Source organism: Chlamydotis macqueenii, chromosome 2 (assembly GCF_036417535.1).
Source record: "Chlamydotis macqueenii isolate bChlMac1 chromosome 2, bChlMac1.mat, whole genome shotgun sequence".
Classification (NCBI taxonomy): Eukaryota; Metazoa; Chordata; class Aves; order Otidiformes; family Otididae; genus Chlamydotis; species Chlamydotis macqueenii.
The window spans coordinates 154,322,689-154,344,049 of NC_141557.1; the positions used below are offsets into that span (position 1 = coordinate 154,322,689).

The 21,361-nt window shown below is 37.4% G+C and overlaps 1 protein-coding gene across 4 annotated transcripts in view; it reads right to left on the bottom strand.

The window, feature by feature from the left end:
* Positions 1-2,330: 2,330 nt before the first annotated feature.
* Positions 2,331-21,361, bottom strand: part of ASAP1 (ArfGAP with SH3 domain, ankyrin repeat and PH domain 1) — a 151,884-nt gene continuing 132,853 nt past the window's right edge. For all 4 annotated transcript variants that reach the window (XM_086741275.1, XM_086741274.1, XM_086741276.1 and 1 more), the window contains 6 exons: positions 18,447-18,608; positions 15,544-15,610; positions 13,296-13,354; positions 10,573-11,075; positions 6,946-7,068; positions 2,331-4,989 (listed from right to left, as the gene is read on the bottom strand). In XM_086741275.1, coding sequence (XP_086597401.1) covers positions 4,915-4,989; positions 6,946-7,068; positions 10,573-11,075; positions 13,296-13,354; positions 15,544-15,610; positions 18,447-18,608 — 989 coding nt within the window. In that variant the 3' untranslated portion in view covers positions 2,331-4,914. The remainder of the gene's footprint in view (positions 4,990-6,945; positions 7,069-10,572; positions 11,076-13,295; positions 13,355-15,543; positions 15,611-18,446; positions 18,609-21,361) is intronic.

The window sequence follows — 21,361 nt, forward strand, 5'->3', positions numbered from 1 at the left end:
AATTTCTGAAGCACAAGAAGCATCTTCAAGCCTTGGGGAAAAAAAATCCCATGGGGGAACAGACCTAGTCCTACATTGCCTTTCAGCGAAAAGCAACAAGCACAAGGGGAGGGGATGTTTCTGATCAGACACTACAAGAACTAAGACCAAACTCATAGGAACTGCACAGTAGCGTTGACATCAGATTTAAAATTCTAAATAAGCTTAAAGCTCATTCAAAACATTCTTCGGGTGGTACAGCAAACCGACCAATCAGTTTCTCCTCTGCTCTGCCATGGTTAGCAGATGTGACAGCTGTCACAAATTGTTTGTCCCCTGCCCCTGCTATTATAAAGAGACCAGAGCAGACATCCGCCTTACTGCAGACAGGAGGATCTGTTCTGTAATTTGCAGAGGAACAAGGCAAAGCCTGTACCGTGACACACTATCGTTTTTACTGTCACTCCAACGGCAGCTGACGAGAACTAGTCAAGACTCGCAGATTTTGTGCTCACCACAGCCCGGGGCGGATGTCAGCTTAAGTCCAAGTTGACAAACAGCACTTCGCCTATCTCAAGAAGAAACTTGAGCCCTCTCTCAGCAGATGACTGAGCTGTAAATCATGTTACACGTAGCCCTAAAAGTATCATTAAGACAACTTGAAATAGTTTGTTTGTATTAGATAAGAAAATTTTTGGCTTGCAGCTATGTAGATTAAAACATCTTACAGCTCTGTGTGCATTCTGTATCCATCTGAACAGCCTCCAGCTGCATTTTAGAAGGGCTAAAGTGTCTCATAAAAGCACCCCCAATGGCCTTAAACTCAAGACTAAGTTGGTAAGTTGTCTGTAAGAATTCAAGCTCTGAAGCTGAACTTTATTTATTTAGGGATGTTTGCTCCTCTGTCCTATTTTGGTTTCTTGGTGTAGGAGGGTTACTAGTCTAGGGTGTGAATGGCATGAAACTATAAATTTATAACAGGGTAGAGTGTGGGGAAAGTAAAGTTTTTCTGTTGATGCTCAGGTGAACTGTCACACAGAACTACAGAGTCTAGGGAGGGGGGAACCATCTGAAAACAAATCGTAGTTATAGGGTTGGAGTGTTTGGGGTTTCGTTGGGCAGAGCAGGGATAGCTGTTTCTGAGTTTCACTGATCAGTATTTAAGATCTGCACCACATTCACTTGTTTTGATCACCAATCAGTCTCTGTTCAACTATGAGCTTTAAGTTTGCCAGGAAAAGGGTAAACAGACTTAAACTTGGAACAAGGGAGTTCTCTGGCCGTGTGTTTGTCTTGGTCTCTTCTGCTCCAAACAGTACATGAGATATCCCACTCAATTTTGACTTGCAAAAGGAAATCAATACATGTCAGTGAAGAACAAGTAATACAAGTAGGACAGAGAACTGAGGATACTGGAATCAATGGATCTCTGAATGCTGTTACCTGAAATATTGTGACAAGGTAGAAACCGAGCAAGAGCAGAATATTTAACCAGACTGCTTCCTCTGCCTCATGTCCGTATTTCACACACTCCTCGCCCCATATGTTTAATCTATGTAAATTTAAAAGCCCAAAATTAACAAAGCAGAATATTCTATGAGGAACCCAGGCTGTGCCTGCGCTACAGTTGAGCATTCCAGAAGCTATCTTATCACAGTGGTCTCCTGAGCCCTGTGCTGTTGCAGTTAATATTTTTAACACAAACCAAATCTGATAACTGCACACTCCAACCTTCCCTCTGGCGAAAGGATGTTCTGATTGCTTTCTAGCAATTACGAGTTACTTGTTCTTTTTGGAGCAGTTTTGAGGGGAACAGATCTTAAATGAGAAACTTCCAAGAACCAAGTTAGAGAGGGGAAAAATAAACTCTGCAAGCTGGGTTGGAGCTGAAATCCCAAGCAATAAAGTCACTCCATGCAGGAAAGGCTAGTGCTGCCCGAGTTGGTTTGAGAGCTGCTGTCACGTTTGGCGGTCCTGCCCACGGACAGAGGAAGGCTGTATCAGGACAGAGGACCACGCTGAGTGGTTTTTTTCAACCCAAAGGGCCAGTTGTAGGAAACAAGACACACTGGGCCGGCTTTCTGTAGAGCCTATTGAAGTCAGAGAGAAAGCAATCGAAACTCATGGACAAAATGTGTTTTGATGCTAACTTTAGTAAGTAAAGTTTTCCAGATAAAGGCAATTGCATCCATATTTAATAGCTGTTGGAAGAGATACACATTTAATTGCGTTATATAAGGGGTGCTTCATATTCAAGAGTGAAGGTTTCAAGTGTTTTAGTTCTACCTCTTTGGAATCCAGACTTTTTCCCTAGAAGATATTTCAGTTGACAAAAGGGCCTTGTTCAGATATCTGGGATCAACTGAATACATTTATTTAAAAGCAATTTTAAATATTAAAAAAGTAGAAATTAACACATACAGTACTCAAAAACTGTCACATTAAATACATGTGAATAGACATGTGTACTGATGTTTTACCTTAACATTCACTGAGAAGTCAAGATTTTAACTAGTGGCATGACCAGATCTGATTTCTGTACACGCTGATGTACTATGTAATAAAAAAATAAATAGCAACTGTTGTTCAACAGTAAATAAGACATCATCTGCAGAGCATACTTCCCCCTCTGGGGGCACCTTCCCCTGCCCCTCCCCCCATCCCCTTATCAGCTAGTTTTCCATAAAGATTTAGACTTTCCAAATACTATGTCATGTACAAAATTGCAGACAGTGGCTCATTGAGTTCAAATATAATACTGTACTTAAACTCAATCAATATCATACATTTTCAGATTTCTTATGACCCACAATAAGCCAGAATAAACAGAACTATTGTTCCCGATGGAACTCATTTAATTTTATAAAATGCATATGTATACTATTTTAAAGAGCGTAGAAAAGAATAGACATTTGACTCTACATAATTTTACATGCCTAGGTTTTCTTTATATGATTTGCTTTTATCAGTTTATTTCAAGATCACTTAAAAATACAATTGACCACAAAAGTGAATAGGTTCTGTTCTTTAATGCAACTTAAAACATTGTAGTAATGGATAAAACGGAATGCTAAATAAATGCTAAACCTGACTTCCTTTCCATAAAAACCAGAGTAAAGTCTGAAATACTGGAGCTGGTAACACTGAAGATTAGATGCCAGCAGGCTCACTCACTCATTGCGTAATTTTTTTTTTTTAATAAACTTTTGTTATAAATGATAAAACCATTAACAGTTGATAAATGTTTTGCATTTTTTTCATGTGGAGTTTAGACTGATACTTGTTTCTATATTAACCACAAACAGAATTAAATATTCACTGACTACAGTCTTGTAAAACTGAATTAAAAATGAAGGCCCTCAGAAAGGCTGAGATATGCTTCTATGAAATGAAAATCTTTCCATGCAGCCAAGACAATCTGCTTTGCGATAGCAGTACCAGGTACTGAAGCCAAAATAACATTTAAAGCAAGTAATACAAAACTACACATGAAAGTAATGGAATTTGCTATGGACAAACAATGGAAAAACACAACTGCACTATGTTTCAAAAGTTAAAAAATGATGTTGAAAGTGATGTAAGAAATGAAAGATTCCAGTAATACATTTAAGTGTTTTCTGGCAATGCAACTTTATACCAACTTTCAAGAAACCTCAGGTTAAACGCAGCCTTCCACAGATTTTCTTAGAAATTAGCTTTATAACAGTATGTCTGTTACTTGGTGCTTTGAACTGAGACTATTACAGTTACAATTTAGTGAACTCTACTAAAGCCAGCCTGATACTTGTGATCTGAGTTCTATCATTAACAGCCTGATCAAATGCATGAGAGGTCATCTTAACTTCCACTTTTTAGAGCAATTAAGAATAATTTAAATATTCATATCACCACTTATGAAATTTTAGGTAACTAACTTGTATCAAGGCTGAAGACAGAGGAAAAAACCCCCCACAAAATCATTTTTCAAAGAGCCAATTTAGCTATAAACAAATACTGTTGCAAGCTCACATTAATCTGAATAGCAAATAAGTTAAAATGTTCTTTTCTCAAATGTAGCTACATGACTACAGTGCTACTTTTGTACAAAGGCAGGTTTCAAATAAGCCTCTAAATGCATGCATAATGTCAACAGTTAACATTTTCTAGAAGTCCTTGGTTACTAAGTGAAAGAAACCAGCAAATTTCACATATATCTACTAGAGAACAATATGACTAATTTTCATTAAAATAAGTTTTTGCATGAAATAAATTTGTAACTTTTTATAGTGAGGTAATATCACAGGGGAACTGCAATCACAGTTTGGCATAGGTCCACATAATATAAACATAAAATGCTGTATGCACACCATAAAACATTACTGTTATCTGTAAAGTCAGTGAATATTTGTCTTCATAATTACACTTAACTGAGCACTATATTAAATAAATACCGAAGTGGGTTTCATAGCTGTAAACCGCATACACTTATAAACTGCAGACTGATTTTTAAATTGTCCAAAACCATTCACTCATTCTAACTTTCTGCTAATTGTATATTGAGAATACCGAGTGATTAGGAACAGTCACTTCTGTACAGTTACGTGGTTGACGGAGACCACCTATGTTTGGAAAGCTGGCAGTTCGTACGTATTTTGAAGAGCATAGACAGAGATGTAAGTGCTAGATGCCGAGGATGGCTTCAACAAACCCAATAAGGCGTGCCAGGTTCCAAGGCTACCATAATACTGGCAAAGGCAGAATAACACAGTATATTTACAATACATATAATTCAACCTCATGAGGTGAAACTTAAATGAATTCTTAATTTGTAACAGCAGCTATATATACAATTGTGCACAGGATTACAGGGAGGCAGCAGCGTTCGCTTTTGCTAAAAAGCCCGTCTTGCATGAAGAATGTGCAATGCTCAAGTTTAGGTTTGTTTGTTTGTTTTTACTAGTCTGACAGAATGTGCACAAAGGACACTGGAAAGACCCCTTTCCTCTCTGGCTGTCCTTCGATGTGGCCAATCTGCAACACAGGAGAAAAACGTACATACATATATATATATATCTGTGTGTGTACACATGGAGTTCGTAGACTGCATTTACTTCACTCAAAAGCAGCAGAACTGCATGGATCCTACAGAGCCGTTGCAAGTCCTTGGACACTTTAACGCAGACCTTAGTTAACGCTTGAATTTGTGTAAAGGGACAAAATAAAACCGTTCAAAGACATTATAAATAAGACAAATTAAGCCAACTAAATCTAAAGAGAAAAAAACCTACAGTTTTATTCGGAAACTTACATACACCATTGAATTTCAAGAATCTCACCAAAACAGAAGCCTGATTTTCTTTTGTCTGACAGACTAACTTTCAGTAACAACATATACATGTCTGAAAACCATCAGTCCAAGTTAACTGAATAAATCCTAAACATCTCACTTAAGGGAAATGTCTGCTACAGTTGTGAGGTTACTTATGATAATCTGCATGCTTCACTTAAAGGGATAAAGGCCCAGCTATTTTCTCATTGAATTAGCATGATTCCTAATGATTTACGTGCATAGTAGTGTTTACAACAAATTACAGTACTGTCTGATTAAGTATCCTTCAAGTATGGCTTCTGATATGTTTTGCATAATACTAATTTATAAATAAATATCCAAGCAACTTCTAAAAAAAAAATAATAGTAGCACCTTCTGTATGAACTTTATGTGTTTAAAATTCGTAATTATAAACAACTGCCAAACTGGTAGCACTGGAGTAGCAGCCTTGACTGACCACAAAACCCTCTTCTCATGCTGCTCACTGCTTTCAGAATAACCTTCCTCCTCCACGAGCTAACAAAATGGGAAGGGGAAACATGCAGGGCTGGCCATTTCCTCTTGTAGAGCCAAATTTTTGAAGCATATGAGTCAACAGCCCTCGTTTCCCTTCTCAGAAACACTCAGACTGGAGCACTTCATGGAGCTTGTCAGGCCTGTACTCAGGGATCTTAAAAAGCCACTTCAGAGAACTGATTCAGTAACTAATGCAACTATAATCAGGGACTAGATGTTATAGTTAATACATGAGCTTTTCAGTGGGCATTGCTCTTTTGAGACCATCTTTTCAGCTGAAAATCTTCCACACTTAAATGATGAGAGGAAACCGTGTAGCTAGAACCAAAATGGCAAAGCCTGCGCTGCACTTAGACAAGGATGAAGGCAGCAGGCAGCATTGCAATAAGAATTTGTTTTAATCAAAATGAACTCTCTCATTTTCCCCAGTAATAATTCTTAGGTAGGGAAATATGAGGTAGTGAGGCTTTGGAGGCAAGAAGCAGGGTGTCAAGGGATGGCTGGAGCCTTCAGGTGGGCCTGAGAACAACCTGGTGTTGGCACTCAAGAACCAAAGACAATACCCAGCCCAGAGCAGGTGGGGACTATGATACAAATCAATGACACGGGATAGAAGAACGGAAAGAAAATGCTAACTACCTCTTATTTAAGGAGGAAAGCCATCAGCTTACAGCACTGGTTACAAATAGTTTTTCAGACTTTCAGCAACCCTGTAGGTATAACTTAACTTTTCTGGTGAACTGAAGAGAATGACCTATTTCATTTTTCATGAAGAGTGTAAGCATGATAAATAAAGTAAAAACCACCACCTCTTCATTTAACGAAAGGCTAGTGTGCATTACAAAGTGTGTTGTATGTAAATACATGTTGTTATGAGCCAGCAAAAAAGCCAGACCTAGTCAGGATGGTTTTAGCAGACTCCCAGGAAGAGACAGACCCTACCAGAGAAAGGGGGTCTAATATGACTTTAAGAGCTGGATGTTAGCTTGGACAAAAAACTCCCAAAAACTAACAAAATAAAAAACCCACCACCCACAAACTAAAATAACAACAACCTCCCCAAATTTGGAGACAGAAGCTTTCCTTTAAAAGTCATAAAGAAGTTATGTGGAGCTATTAAAAAAAAAATAAAGATACATACCCACCACTCTTGGTCCTCTTCACCAGTTACAATAATTACTTCTCCTTCAACAAACGTGAGCTCATCATCATTATCTGCCTGACAGTCATAAATGGTCTTCACTCGCCTAACTTTGTTTTTCCCCTAAAAACAGAATGAAGTTTTAGATGAAGGACATGAGGAACAGCAAAAGCATGTACAAGATATGAATTTTGCCTTTTAGTTATGTTTCATTTTATGAGAAGGTGAAGACTACCAAATTGCTTTCCCTGCAATCGGGGACATAAAATCAAAAAAGCTCTGCTTCAACATGGATATTAAAATAAATTAAATTAAAAATTACCTATAGAGGCATAGGTTTTCTTTTTCTTAAGATTCAGAATTCCAAAAAGACTTTAACATGTAGTGCACAGCTTAAGTAACCTATGCTTCCTCAGTAAATAAAGTTTAAATAACTTCTCCACGTTGTTCCACTCCACAAACACTCTCTTTCTCCTTTAATATATACTTCATGAAAAAACCCCACCACGAACAGAAAATAAAATCCAGTCTCCTCTGAATGTTACAAGAGAGGTAAGTGCTGATGAAAATGCTGCATTGAAATCCCAGAATTCCTTACAGTTTTGGTTTTGGATTTAGTGCAAGAACACAGTATCCTTTGATTTCAGATCTGCTTATAGAACTGGAAATTAATTTTTGAATGATTTTTTCATCCAGTATGGTTGCAGTTTCTTACTAAAAGAATCTTAATTTCAGATGGCAGTACTATTTTGTGATGATCATTCACAACAGATACTCTCACAGCTCTACCATTCTGAGTCCAAGTATTTTCTAGGTCATACTTTGCTGCATACTGCTAATTCGTATGAAAAAGCCTGAGCCATGGACTCCTCCCCGAACATATGTTTCTCACAATAGGGAAAAATGCTTTAAATTATTTCCAAATAGAATAAGGAAGCAATATTTACAGCAAAACACTCCTGCTACTTCATATTCCTGTATTTTCACACCCACACTTCTTCAAAACCTACAGTTCCTTCTTTGAACAGAAGTAATCAGATAACAAGAATGAAAAAAAAAAGAAAAAAAAAAAAGAGTACAAGGAGATGAGAAGCAGAAGAGCTATGAAGGTAAAAGTCAGCAGGTTTAGAGGAATTTGAGCCAAAAGGAACTTCACAGGGAAAATTTCCTAGGGAGCCTTCTCTTTGCTATTACCTGCCCACCTGAAGTACCTCCATATTTTGGCAAAAAAAAAAAAAAATAAATTAACTGCAGATCAACAGCAGAACAGACAGAGCAAGAAGCACTCATACTGAACTTAAGGTACAGAAAAATAACAATTATAGAGGGATCTAAGGCACAAAGCAGTTAATACAACAACATAAGACTAAAAAAAACCCCATGCTCAAGACAAACGAACAGGAATACCTGAAATTCATTAGATCAACGAGGTTTTTACAGCAGGCGTTTGCTGCAGCAAGAATTTACTCTGAAGAACGCTTTTTCTCTTTTTTTTTTTTTTAAAACAAATTCATATAATTTCAACAGAAATCTCAACTATCACTAGGGATTGGAATTTAGTATTAATAGGTATTCAGGGCCAATCCCAGCTTTCAACTCCAGAGAACCCTTACAAACTAAGAACGCTTCTGATCAATCCCTTGGTGATGAAGGGAAGCAACTAATTCTGCCAGATAAAAATTATCTCATTCAATAAAGAGACTAGAGAAAGTTAAATTCTTCTAAACTTACAGAACTGTATGCAACTCAGCTTATAAGAACACATGAAAAATGAAGGCAATTGCTCCTGGTTCCTTCTGATTAGTATCACAGACAACGTTTTAATATTCTATTTCTTTCAGTTAGGAGAGTGGTAAAAAAAGGAGAATTCAAGCCCAAGGTGTAATTAATCTTGGGAAGGTTTAAGAAAGGGTGGACCTGAAGAGAGTATATATTTTTCCAGAACACAGTTTGGGGCACCGGTGTGTAAAGAAATAGAAGCAATTTCAGGACATGTAATTTGTGCCTAAAAAACAAATATCATCCACCTCCAATTCCTTGTATCCAATACTAGTATTATTAAGAGATTTTTATGCTTAAGACTGAATAATAATCAACTGCTGTGGTCATTAATAATTCCTCCATGTTCTTATTTACATTCAACTTTTTTTTTGTTTGCTTAAAAAGAAACATTTTCTCTCCTTTACAGAAAGCACACACACACACACACAAGAACACTCAAGTGCTCCATGTGACTTTACAAGCATTCAGAGCTAGTTTCGTTTCTCTAAAAATATCCTTTCAGGTCCTTGTATATTAACAGCATTAATACCAATGTATTTTAGCTAGCAATACAGAACAGTCAATTTTCTAAAATTCATCTATTTAATGGCTAAATAGTGAAACCCAAGAGTGAAGTACCCACAAGTACTAGCGGCTGCTGTCACAGGTCTTCCGAGCTGTAGAAAACTGGAAAGTCATTATCACAGATACACCACCATTTTGATCACCGCACAACAGTGGAACTGGTTACTTTACAGCACATGTGCTGAGAATGTCCAGCATCATTTGCCTGCTTATATTTAAATACGTAAGTAAATAAATTGTAGTGGCAGACACCTTTTGACCAGATCCCTGTACTATTTTATTTAATCTCCAGAAGACTCGGGAAGCCCAAGCAACAACCCTGTTGTTCTGAGTTCAGGCAGGAGCTTACAGACAAGTCCATGACAGGAGGCAAGGAGAGCAACAGCTCCAGAGAAAGTGTTCTTCCTCAGAGAAGCACCAGGGAGAAACTAACCCTCAGCTTTCACTACAAGAATAGAAGTCTTTTTCCCTTTTACAAAAGTGCTTTGCATAGCCAATTTGACAAGCAAAACCATCTCCTTTTTGATGTATTCTTAATGATGGAAATCTTAAGAGAGCTCTGGAGTTTCATAAAACAATTTCAATATACATATGCATGAAGAATCCTCTGTTGGATGGAAACGGCATTGGTTAGCAAGACGAACGCCAGATGAATTGAGGGCTGAACAAGGAGACGCGGAATCAAGTTATAGTTCCAGCTCTGCTACTACGCACCATCCAGCAATGTCAATTTTGCCACTTTAGCAATATGTCTGAACCCTTGTTAACCAATTAAGTACATCAACATTAACTACTCACGACAGGAACATTCACTAGTTTGTCACAGTTGACTTTAAATTTTTTATGTACTCACAATAGGTGCTAACATCCCTTCTTAAAGCTCACAAAAATCAAATACATACATATTCTAGCAACCTAAGGCATAGAAAGCAGTGAGTAAAGACAGCAGAGAAAACGACCAATCAATTCAGAATCACAGCTGGCATGGATAAAAATGCCCAAATTCCCTAATAAATTAAAACAGACTGTCATGCTCCCAAGACTATTGCTTTACATCACTAGGATTTGTTTCAGCCTCCAAAAGGCCTTGTAAACCCCCAGCTTTTGCTGAAGCTGCTTGGGAGCACAAAAAGAGCTTCTCATTCTCCATGCTAGCTCATAACATTATGTTTCTTTGTGTGCATAACTCAAGGATGGGTTTTGTTTTTTTCCGCACAGATAGTCTTACAGTATCTTCAAAGCCTTCCACGGATACTTTCAACTAGCTGGAATAATACCTACCATATTTATTTTCCTGGGAAGCGGCACAGGGGTTTCTGGCAGGGTATGCGTTATGTCATTAGACTCTTCAGATGCTTGCCTTTGGACGGTGTCTCTAGATTGTACGTTTGGAGAAAGATCTAAGGAGTGAGATTTTTGATTTGCCTCTGAAGGCTGAGGCTTCGGTGATGCTTCTCCACCTTGGGTTTTAGCCAACAGCTCTCCTAGCTGAGGTTTTGGAGGAAGGTCCTTCATTTGCGGCTTTGGAGGTAAGTCTCCAAGTTGTGGTTTTGGTGGCAAGTCTCCTAGCTGAGGTTTTGGGGGTAGTTCTCCAGGCTTTGGGGGTAAATCTCCCACTTGAGGTTTCTGAGTTAATTCTAGAGGCAGAGGCTTTGGGGGCAAGTCTCCAGGTTGTGGTTTCTGTGGTATATCGATGGACAGCGAGGGCTTCTGAAAGATTTCCGTGTGCTGATGGGATTTATCTATTGAAAGGTGATGACTGGTTTCTATTTTTCTTAGTGCCACTAAAACAAAAGAGGATAACAATGGTTTTTCACAATCTCATTTTAATATTAAAGAATGTAGACACATATCAGAACTGTAATTGTGTAGTGACCGCATGTTCAGTGAGCCCTGATAACTGCCCGTATGTCCTCCCAGTCTACGACAAATGCAAGAGAACACAACTTTATGCAACCCTCTTTCACAGAGGTCTCATTTCATTGCTCCTTCTGGAGGCCAGGAGTGCTTAATCCAACAGCTACTAGGTGTCAACTTAAAAATTAACCATTTAAAATGAAATAAAGTGATCTTTTTTGGACCTAAACAAAAAAAAATATTAAATATAAGAAAAGCTGTATTTTGCAGAACAACCTATCAACCCACTGGAAGGAAAATTCTCTTTAATAACAATTACTCATCTATATAATTGAACTCCATAGAGAAAACCCCAAGTGTCAAGATTAGTACCTGTAAAATCTTAAAGAGAGCAAGTGAGCATTTATGTCTATACTGTGTATAGAATAAACTGTATGACACACATTCAAACTAAAACTAATAAAAATGAATTATTGTAAATATTTACAATTTAGTAAAGATGAGAAGTTTTAAAATGTCTATTTTGCAGATTTTATGGAAGGAAATTGAAAATAGCTTTTCTTTTTTTTTTTTTTTTTCCAGTGTCATGTATTGATGCTACTGCTAAGTTCCCTAAGAGAACTTGACTGAAATCTACCTTAAAAAAAAACCCATAAGAAAATAACAAAAAACTCAAACCCCTAAACCAAAAAATTAAAACAGATGAAGGGGGATAAGAGAGAAAAAAGTTATAACCCATGATGAAAGCAACACACTTTGACTAGAAGGGATTATTTCCTTATATTCAGTATTGCTTTAGTACCATACTCTACCGGATCAAAAGGTGCCCTGACATTTTACTATGAAAGCAACACCACTTGCTTTGGCTATCACCTACTGCAATAACACTTTCATGCTACAGCTATGGTTATTTATATCAAAAACTCCAAAATTTGCATAATTTCCATGAAAGAAATTGTATAGCTACTATCAGATGCCTCAAAAAAAAAAAAGTCTGTGTTGATATCTGTAGAAGGCTGTGTCTCCTAGACTTATCTAGTAGCAAGTGTACATGTGTTGATCATCCACATTGGTTTGAGGCTTAAATAAATTACATGAAAAAACTGATAGCAGCCCTTATCAAAGTGCTTTGATTGAGCCCATCTTAAATTTCCACCTATATAATTTTAAATCAAGGAAGTGCTGACTTCCGTTGCAGTGGTACCCTATCGCATCATTGGTGTCTCTTTCAAAAGATGATATCATGTTGTAATAATTGTAAGTTAATAAAGTTGAAATGTCACATTTGCATTTTCTGTTAAAATGATTTGCACTCTCAATTTCAGTCACCTAGCTTCAGAAGTTTAGACAGGCATAATTTCCTGATCTTCAGGCTTGATAGTGAGCATCCACTTATACAGGTAAAACTTGTTTTTTATGGATTCTGTATCAGACAGAGCTACAAGGTAGGTACACTTTCAACTTTATAGTCAACTGCTGCAAGAACTCAAAAAACTAAATAAAACTTGCTGTATGAGTTTAAAGAGAGACTAGAAAAAAAAAATTAAAAAGATAGGGCCATAAGGTGTTCACCGGGATGATGGATTCAGCAAGTTCATCACTAATACAGAAGGGAGCATATAACATGATTCCTTTCAAAGTATTTGTAAGGACAACGACCCTGATCACCAAAACACAGCAATGGACACAACTTACTTCAAGGGTATCAAGAAATTTGACTTAGGGATATTAGGAAGAAAAAAAAGTTTAAAAATGAGAATGGTCAAAGACATGGGAGCTCAAAGATATCCATGGAGATACTCAAAATGCGACTGGACACAGCCTTGAACAACCTGTTCTCATGTCAAAAAGTTAGCCCTGCTGTAAGTGGTGGACTGGACCAGCTGACCTCCTGAGCTCTTCCAGCTTCAATTAGTTTATGATTTCGGTTTCCTTTCCTCCTTATGTTCCATGGATCTAACTATATTTTTAGTTTAATAAAAAGCTTCCTGATTTTCCGTAATCCTTTCAGTTTTGCTAAAGTTTCATGGTTTGCGGCATTTTAGAAATAAAACTTTTGCTGAAAAGATCCAATTTAAAACAAGTATCTACTTTCACACACATTTAAAATATATCATTACGAGAATACCCACCAAGAGAACTCTTACCTTTTTGAGGTAGTTTGGGAAGAACTCTAGGGCCAAGTGCAGTCTTTGCAGTCCCAGTGCTAAATCAACATATGTGAATTATTAGTGCTTACAACTGTTACAAAATATACTTTTTCTTTCCCCTTTTCCCCCTCTACATAGCTATAACTAAAAAACCAAAAACAAACACAAAAAAACAAACAACAAAACCCCCACATTTATTTTGTTTCTTTTGTATAACCATCTTGTCTGTGGATCAATCCCAGAACTCAAAGCACTGTTAAGAATGAACTGCTTTTTTTTTTTTCCAGAGGAAAAGCCATACAAACCCTCTACAGCTTTAATGCTACAGGGCAGATTTATTCTATGAATTACGATATCTGCAAAAACCTACTCTGAAGATAGGTGAAGCTGAAATATCAGTTCAGCGGGCAGATCCTGAACTTTTAAGGAAAATTTGGTCTTCCAAATAATTATACTGAAGCATTCAAAACATAACTGCCATTATGTCAGCGGTTTCAAGTTTTTGAGGACTAAGCCTATGTCTTGTAGCCTACTGCATGAGTATGGTATCCTACTACACACACACTGCAGCTGCGTTAGGAGACGAAATCTCTGCTACTCCAAGGCAATACTGATGATTGTGGAAAAACAACGTGCTGCACTCTGCCAACTTGTGCTACAGCTGTGTTAGCTACTCATAGTGGTAAGCAACAATATAAGCAGGACAGTTGCGAGTTATTTAATTGTATCATAAAAAGCTGAGATAGTTGCATATTGCCAAAACTTTCAATCTATGCTTTCTGTTGTAGACAATTTTTTTCAGAGTTAACATCAGGCTGGCTCACATTTGCAAACATGGCATGTGAGGGCAAAACATATTACAAGTTTCAACAAAAAACCACAAAATTTCTTCCACCAAAACCACCCTGAGTCACTTCTATAGAAAAGGACTGTGGAAGAAAAGAAGAAAGCCAATCAATTTAAGGCACAAAAATCAAACAATAAACAATCAAATAAAAATCTATCACCTTAAAAAAATTACTCAAAAAACAAGGAAAAAGAAAAATTAGTGAGGAATTTGCTAGAATATGTTCAACAGAGAGGAGTCTTCTGCATCAACAGCCTTGATTCTGGTAGTATTTGTGAATATGAACCACTTTTATCTTAATTTCCTAGCTTTTTTTACATAGTCAAAATATATCATAACACAAAACTGAAAGAATAGCCAAGCTCAATCTTGACTGAATAAATAATTACCTCGGCCTTTATGTAAGGCCATAAAGCACAACTACCGCAGTTTTACCCTGGTCTTACAAGTATCAAGTTTAGCACCAGGTCTTTGTGCTGTAGAACATCACTGCTTTTTCACTGAATACTCCATGCCACTTGGATGGATTCAGCAAACATGGCAAAGTCAGCTGTGCTACCAACAATATGTCCACTGCCTGTCCTCACAAGGCAGATCACAGACTGAGGAGTGTCCAGAAACTCTACCTACACATTCTCCACTGATTTGTTTGACGTTACACGTCCATCTCCAGTCATGGTCATGCAAGGTCTCTGTTGTGTTGCCCGAGGTGCACGTTTATTAGAATTACCATGCTTTGAACCTCAGGACCTTGGAATCACAACAGAGATAAAGGAGTAACAAACAGTAAGTGACAGGAATGTATGGCTACCCTTACTACTTCAGCTATTGAAAAAGACACTTGTAGTGTACTGACCTGATGAACTATGAGCTAAAAGCAGTTTGTGTTATTACAGACTGTGTGTCAGTATCTAAGCTTGACAGACTGGCAAACAGTTAAGATGGAAGACTGAGATGAATCTTCTCTCTTACAGAGCTCTCTTTGATGCCCGCCTGTATCCAGAGTGACACTTCTGCAGCTACAGGCATGAGACCTCACACTGAAGCAGATAAAATGAAATGCCAGGAGAAATTAAAATAAAACTTTGTCCTGCTGGACTGCAGGCTGAGGCAGAGTTCTCCAGCTCAGAGCGCGCTTCTGTAGGAGCAGCCGACAGATTCTGGTACAAGTTGTTCTGTCCATCCCGCTCAAAGGATGAATTGTGCATGGACAGCTATGAACAAAGCGTAGGAGGCTCAATGAAGCCAAAGCATTTGTATGGTAGTAAGGCATGCAGAAAACTAATGAATAAACATCGCAAGGATTTTACTTCATATGAAAGGCAATTTTTTTCTAATTTACAAATTAGTTATGTTTAGATAAATTTTCATCTTTGCCTTCATATACACAGATTTTACCTTGACTGCTGAGACATCCCCTCAAACTTGTTTGCAGCCTTAGTTGAAGGTGGGCCCAAATCATTACCTGAGGTGAAAAAAGCACAATTTTTAAAAAAAGATCATCAGGATAACTGAAATACAATCAGCAGAGGGTGCAACTTAAAGCAAAGTACATATTCTTCCAACTATCCTCTCTACAACATGTCTAAAGACTTTAAAGACCATTCTTCATTAATAGTTTTGTAACTCAAAAAGCAGCAGGGACCATAATAATCCAACTTGACCTTTCATAGAACACATTTTAAAACAACTCCCTGGTAGCTCACATCTGCTGGCAAGGAAAGATTGAATGACATTGCTGAGTTACTGCTGCAGGGCATTTGTTTTGAATATAGTCTTTAAATTTTCTCTGAATAGAAGGAGATACTGAAGGCCAGTACCAAATAAATTTATCTCAGATGTTTACATTCTGTGTTATGAGGCACATCTTCTTAAAACCACCAAATTTCTAAGGATTGCTATTTTATCCTGTATAAATAATAGCCTTTGCTGATTTAATGACTAAGTCAGTATGTTACCATAACCTGAATGTTAATCATTGGTAAAGATCCTCAGTACACTCAATTCTGTCAAAATGCAGCAAAATTCAAACTCAAGTGCTTCTGAAGGCTTCTCTTTCATTAACCGTTGCCAGTACGACACCAAGGTACAACTGTATTCCCTCTTCTCTCTCCTATTACAACATGTCTAAACAATCTCAGAACCAACTTCAACAACCATTAGTAAATTTTGTCACTGAAATAGATGTAAAGTGACCTTTAATGATCCAACAGCACAAAATACTTCCCATGCAAAAGAATGACATATCTGCCTAGATACCATTCTTAGTACATTGACGTCTAAATGATACAGCAGAAAAGGCTCATGCTGAGCCATGCTAAAAATATGTTTCTATTTAAAAGTAAACAAAAAAAGAAAGAAAAATAAAGGTAAGATGAACAGCAAACCCTTCACATGTAGATCCTACGGATAAAGCAAGGAAAAACATCTGATGGTTGCTATGGAAATCCAAAATAATGTAAATGACATTTTTAGAACAGCTTTGAACAGTAACTTAATTCACTTAGACATAAGCTAAGGATTGCTCTGCTTGAAGCTTCAATTAATGCACAGATTAGAAAACAAATACTGAAATCCAATGTAGCAAGAAATATAGCACAGAAAAAAAAGCTTCTAAAAGGGAAAGCAGTGAACATCTGACAACATTCTTGAACCAAAAACACAAAGGCAGATACAACAAATTCTCTCTTTTTATAAACACAAAACTTAATACTTGCTTAAAATCCAAATGGACTTTGAAACAAGTTTTTGTACACATCTCAACTAAGAAAAAGGGGAGAAGAGATCCCCTTCCATCCACTGAAGTTTAGTCTGCACTGTAGAGCAGAAAAGAGACAGATCAAGCAATGTTCTTCTCTGGCCCTGCTTTGAAAGGGTACTGTGCTGCTAACGGGTCTTCATCTTCAACTCCACACCTGCACCTTTCCCATATTTTCCTTTTCCTTCATCTGTTGTCTGGTATTTTTAAAGAAAAGTTGGCACTAACTTAGCATCTGTTCCTACCACACTTTTCATTCTAATAATGTTACATTATATAGTATTCTAGTAGATGGTATTTTAGGTGCTGTTTACATAACCATTTGGGCTTTCAAAATTTTTTGAAGTCCGAGCTCTTCAAAATGTCTTTACTACCTCTGAAATAGTACAGGGCTGTTAGACTTCAGAATATAGGAAACACATTTTCCATATCCCAGACATCTGAAAAGTAAAGAACTGAAAAGATTGCCATTATTCGTATTCCTCAAGAAAAATACTTTGCTTTTCATTTGACTCTGTACTTCTCTTCATATTAAATCCTAGATTAAATCACATATTCTACACAAATACTCCAAGATTTACCACATTTAACTCAATTTGCTGAGGAAAAAAATGGTGCTTTTAGGCTCCCAGGTTTTTTTTTTCTTACGCTAGTGATTTTGTGTTTATATTAGAACAGAGAGAGAATACTCCTAAGACATAAGCAGTGTATGGATGACCCTGCTATGAAAGCATTGGATTCCAGCTCAAAAGTTTACAGATTTATGAAAATTCTGCCACCAAGACTAAAATTATAGAAGACTACATAGGCCTGACATTTATAGCTACTGGGAGAAGCTGACTACATAGAGCAGTGTTTATTGAAAGGAGGAAGAATTTAGTAGTCTGGAAAATACTTTCTAAAAAGCTTCTGTCAGAAAGGTATCCTGCTAAAAAAAAAAATAAATTGCTGTTCCTGTATAACTTCTGCAGGTAGAAGGATGCAAACCTATCAATCTTTGTATAGGTACAGACAACATCACACAACCTGAAAACATATTAAGACAACACATCCCCACGGGCTAGGTACGAACACTTTACAGGAGAGATCTGGCATAGAGCCCAAGGAAACAAGCTCTTCTGGCAATAAGGAGAACCGCACATGTTCATCGAGGTCTATCTGCCCCAAATCAAGATCCGTCTAGATTAATGAGCTGGTCAGAACAGGAGCAGGGGTGAGGAAGCAGATGCAGAGTAGATGCAGAAGGTGAGGGGGCCGGGGTGAGGACAGCCTGGGCAGCTAGGGTAGAGAGAGGGAGGCAGCAGAGGCGATTGAATCAGGCCCCGGGGGAGAATGGAATATTTTCAGTTTCTCAAGTGAGACTCAGATACAGAAGCCCAGAAGCTAGAGTGACAGAAGATAGAACTGTTGATTTATCTGAGCTGATGTTACATCAAGCTGCAATCATTGGAAAGCGAGCATCAGGCAAAAAGAAACCAAAGATCATATATCATCCATCATAAAGGTTTTCCCCTGCCCTTTTGTTTGGCATTTCAAAACTCACCCCAAGGAATTGGGCCCTTATTCTGGGGTCCATGAGGTAGTGGGCTTGGTGGGTCAGAGAGGGTTCTTTTGTGTCCTGGGGGTGGGGGAGGTGGTCTCTTCTTGGAAAGAGTGGAGCTGCCACTAGAGGTTTGAGTGCTTAGAGGGAGGGTTGAAGGTGGGCCTGCAAAATAACAAACAACCTTCTTACAAATACATGTGCATAAACGTCAAAGCAGCACTGAAAAACTCACAGTCAGACCCATAGTGAAGTGTAGCAGAAGACTAAAATAAAAAGACAAGCCATGCCAAAACACTGTTCAGATTAAACGACACGTTCACCACATTTTTAAGCATCTCAGCTGTGGGAATATAAGCAACTTGACAATAGAATGACATGTGTACTTCTGTTTAAAAAATACAGGACTAGTCACTCCAGGATTTCTAATTTTAGACACTGTTTAAAAAAACAAAAAAGGCATGAGATCTTAAATTGAAGTACTATTTAGCACATGGGATTAAAATTACTATTATTTTGTACCAGAATGAAATGGCTTTCTAGATATTCTATTATGTGAGGATTTTTTTCCCCCCTCCAGATATTCTATACAAATTCTGTTAATAAACTTGGCAGGAAGGGGGGAATAGAAATCTATCTACAAATTTTCCTTGCATTTTGAAAATAGGATTGTAAGCTTAATCAGTTTTTCTGTAGTTATTTCAACACTTTTCTGTGGCTTAAATACATCAGAACATGTATTTTTAGAGCAATGCAAACTGTTGTATGCAGTGCATATAAAATAAACATCAGAAAAGCCCCTTCTGAGGCTGAGATTAGATACTTAATAGTAGCATTGGTTATAACAGCTTATGCAGTCACCCCTACTCTTAAACATTTTATTTCCCCCTGCATCAATGCTGGCACAAGTATTATTCAACACAATGCATGTCGTACAGGATATGGGAACAGATACAGATTAAAAGACAAAATAACGCAGAGGGAAGACAGGAGTTTTCCTAATCAACTTCACCAATCACCTTCAAAAAAGTCTTTAATAAGCAGCTCAGGAAGCAGGGAGTGGAGGGTGCAAACATGCAGTGAGGGGACAACCGCTCAAGTCAGCTGCCATTACCACCAGAAGGAATTACTTGTAACATTACCTAAATTAGTTCTACATTAGGTTAAAACAGCTTTAAGGGTTTTCTTACAGGGGTTTGGGGTTTTTTGTTGGTGGTGGTTTTTTAATCTAACCAAGAAATAACACTTCACTGCAGTCATGATCCTGCAATAACTTTTGCATGTAAGAGGGCTTTGCCGTCACAGGCTCTGGATAAATGCAGAAAAAGCAACATAAAATTTTAAAAGCAAAGTTTATTTATACCTGAAATTTCAAGTCTATGGTCACATATTTTTGTAGCACTACAGAACCAACTTGCCTATTTTTGAAACCTAACTTATCAGAACAGTATTTGAGACAAAAACCTTCATTTTGTTAATCAGCACCTACCCTAACCTGCACACAGAACTAGAAATGCCTCTTAAAAAATATTTATTACCAGTGTCTATAGGTAGACTGAAAGTTACCAAAGTCTGCATTCCTTCCCAAATTGCTACGTATCATCAAAGTATTAAAATCAGTGAAGAATAATCTTTGTTAGAATTCCTTAGGTGACATAGTTACATAGGTAACTTCAATTATGCTACAAGCAAGTGTATGTTTGCCAGACATTTTCAGTGGGTGACCCCCCCCCTCTCTTTTTAACCGTAAAGAAAAGATTAATAAAACTGCTCATAATGAGTTAATTATTCAATCTATTCCAGATTCAAGCCGGGAAGGCCTTCTGCTGCTCAGGAGAATCTCTCAACCACAGCTCCAACAGGCATTTGGGCCTGGCTTTCCATTAAATGCTTACTCTTGTAAATCAAATTATGTATTTTTTTTATTTTCCTCTCAACTGACTTCCAAGTTCACAACTAACTGACAAGCAGTCAGTTAATGGGCATCCTGAAAAGCAGTCACACACTTCCAAAATGACTACGAGTGGAAATGGCCACACTGCAGAGGCTCTGTCCTCCTACCACCACCCAGTGTCCTCCAGTTTGCATGGCGGCCTCCGTGCCGGTGCCCGCGTCTGCAGCCGCACCACAAGGGACAAAGAGCTCAGACTGGGCTTACTGGAGTGAGAGCAGGGGAAATGCACTGAAACAGCACTGGGTGCCTGTTTTAAAAATAAAACATATGTGAAGAAAAATTTGTACTTTTTATTGCCTATAGAATGAAGAATCCTTCTCTACAAAAATAAAATTTAGTAGGATTAAAAACTCTTTAGATGTGGTTATACAGATATATTTTTTAATATATTTCAGACTAGGAGTATATCTCCAGACGTCACAGAAGAGTGGAAAAATATTATCACTTCATAGATGTCAAAAGACCACGTGCCATACAACAGTTACAGGGAAAAGGTGTTAAAGTATTAAAAACAGTGCAACTTTTCAGACTCCTAGCATTTGTTCCTGTATTAATTTCACAGAAGGAATAAATATGAATTTAGAAGTCATACACTGATTGCTGAAATACAAAATAACTTACTTTCAAATAAACAGAAAATAAAGGAAAAACTTGAAAACATGTTTTCAGAGAGAGATATAAAGTCACATCATGCTTTGAATAAAGCAAACTTGGGCAACATTCTGGAATTTAAATCAGTTTATGGAAATAACTGGTAGAATAATACAAAGATCTGATGATGTACAAAGTGTTGGTAAAATATTATAAAATACTTTGCACGACATAACAAAAAATCTCAAAAAAAAAAATGACATGGCATTTTTAACTATGCCAGGCTAGCCAGATATTTCTAAGTAATAATCAGAGTAGTTATTTTTCTAAGTCAAAGATACTTTGTGCTTCTAACCAGGCAGCAAGTAAGCCA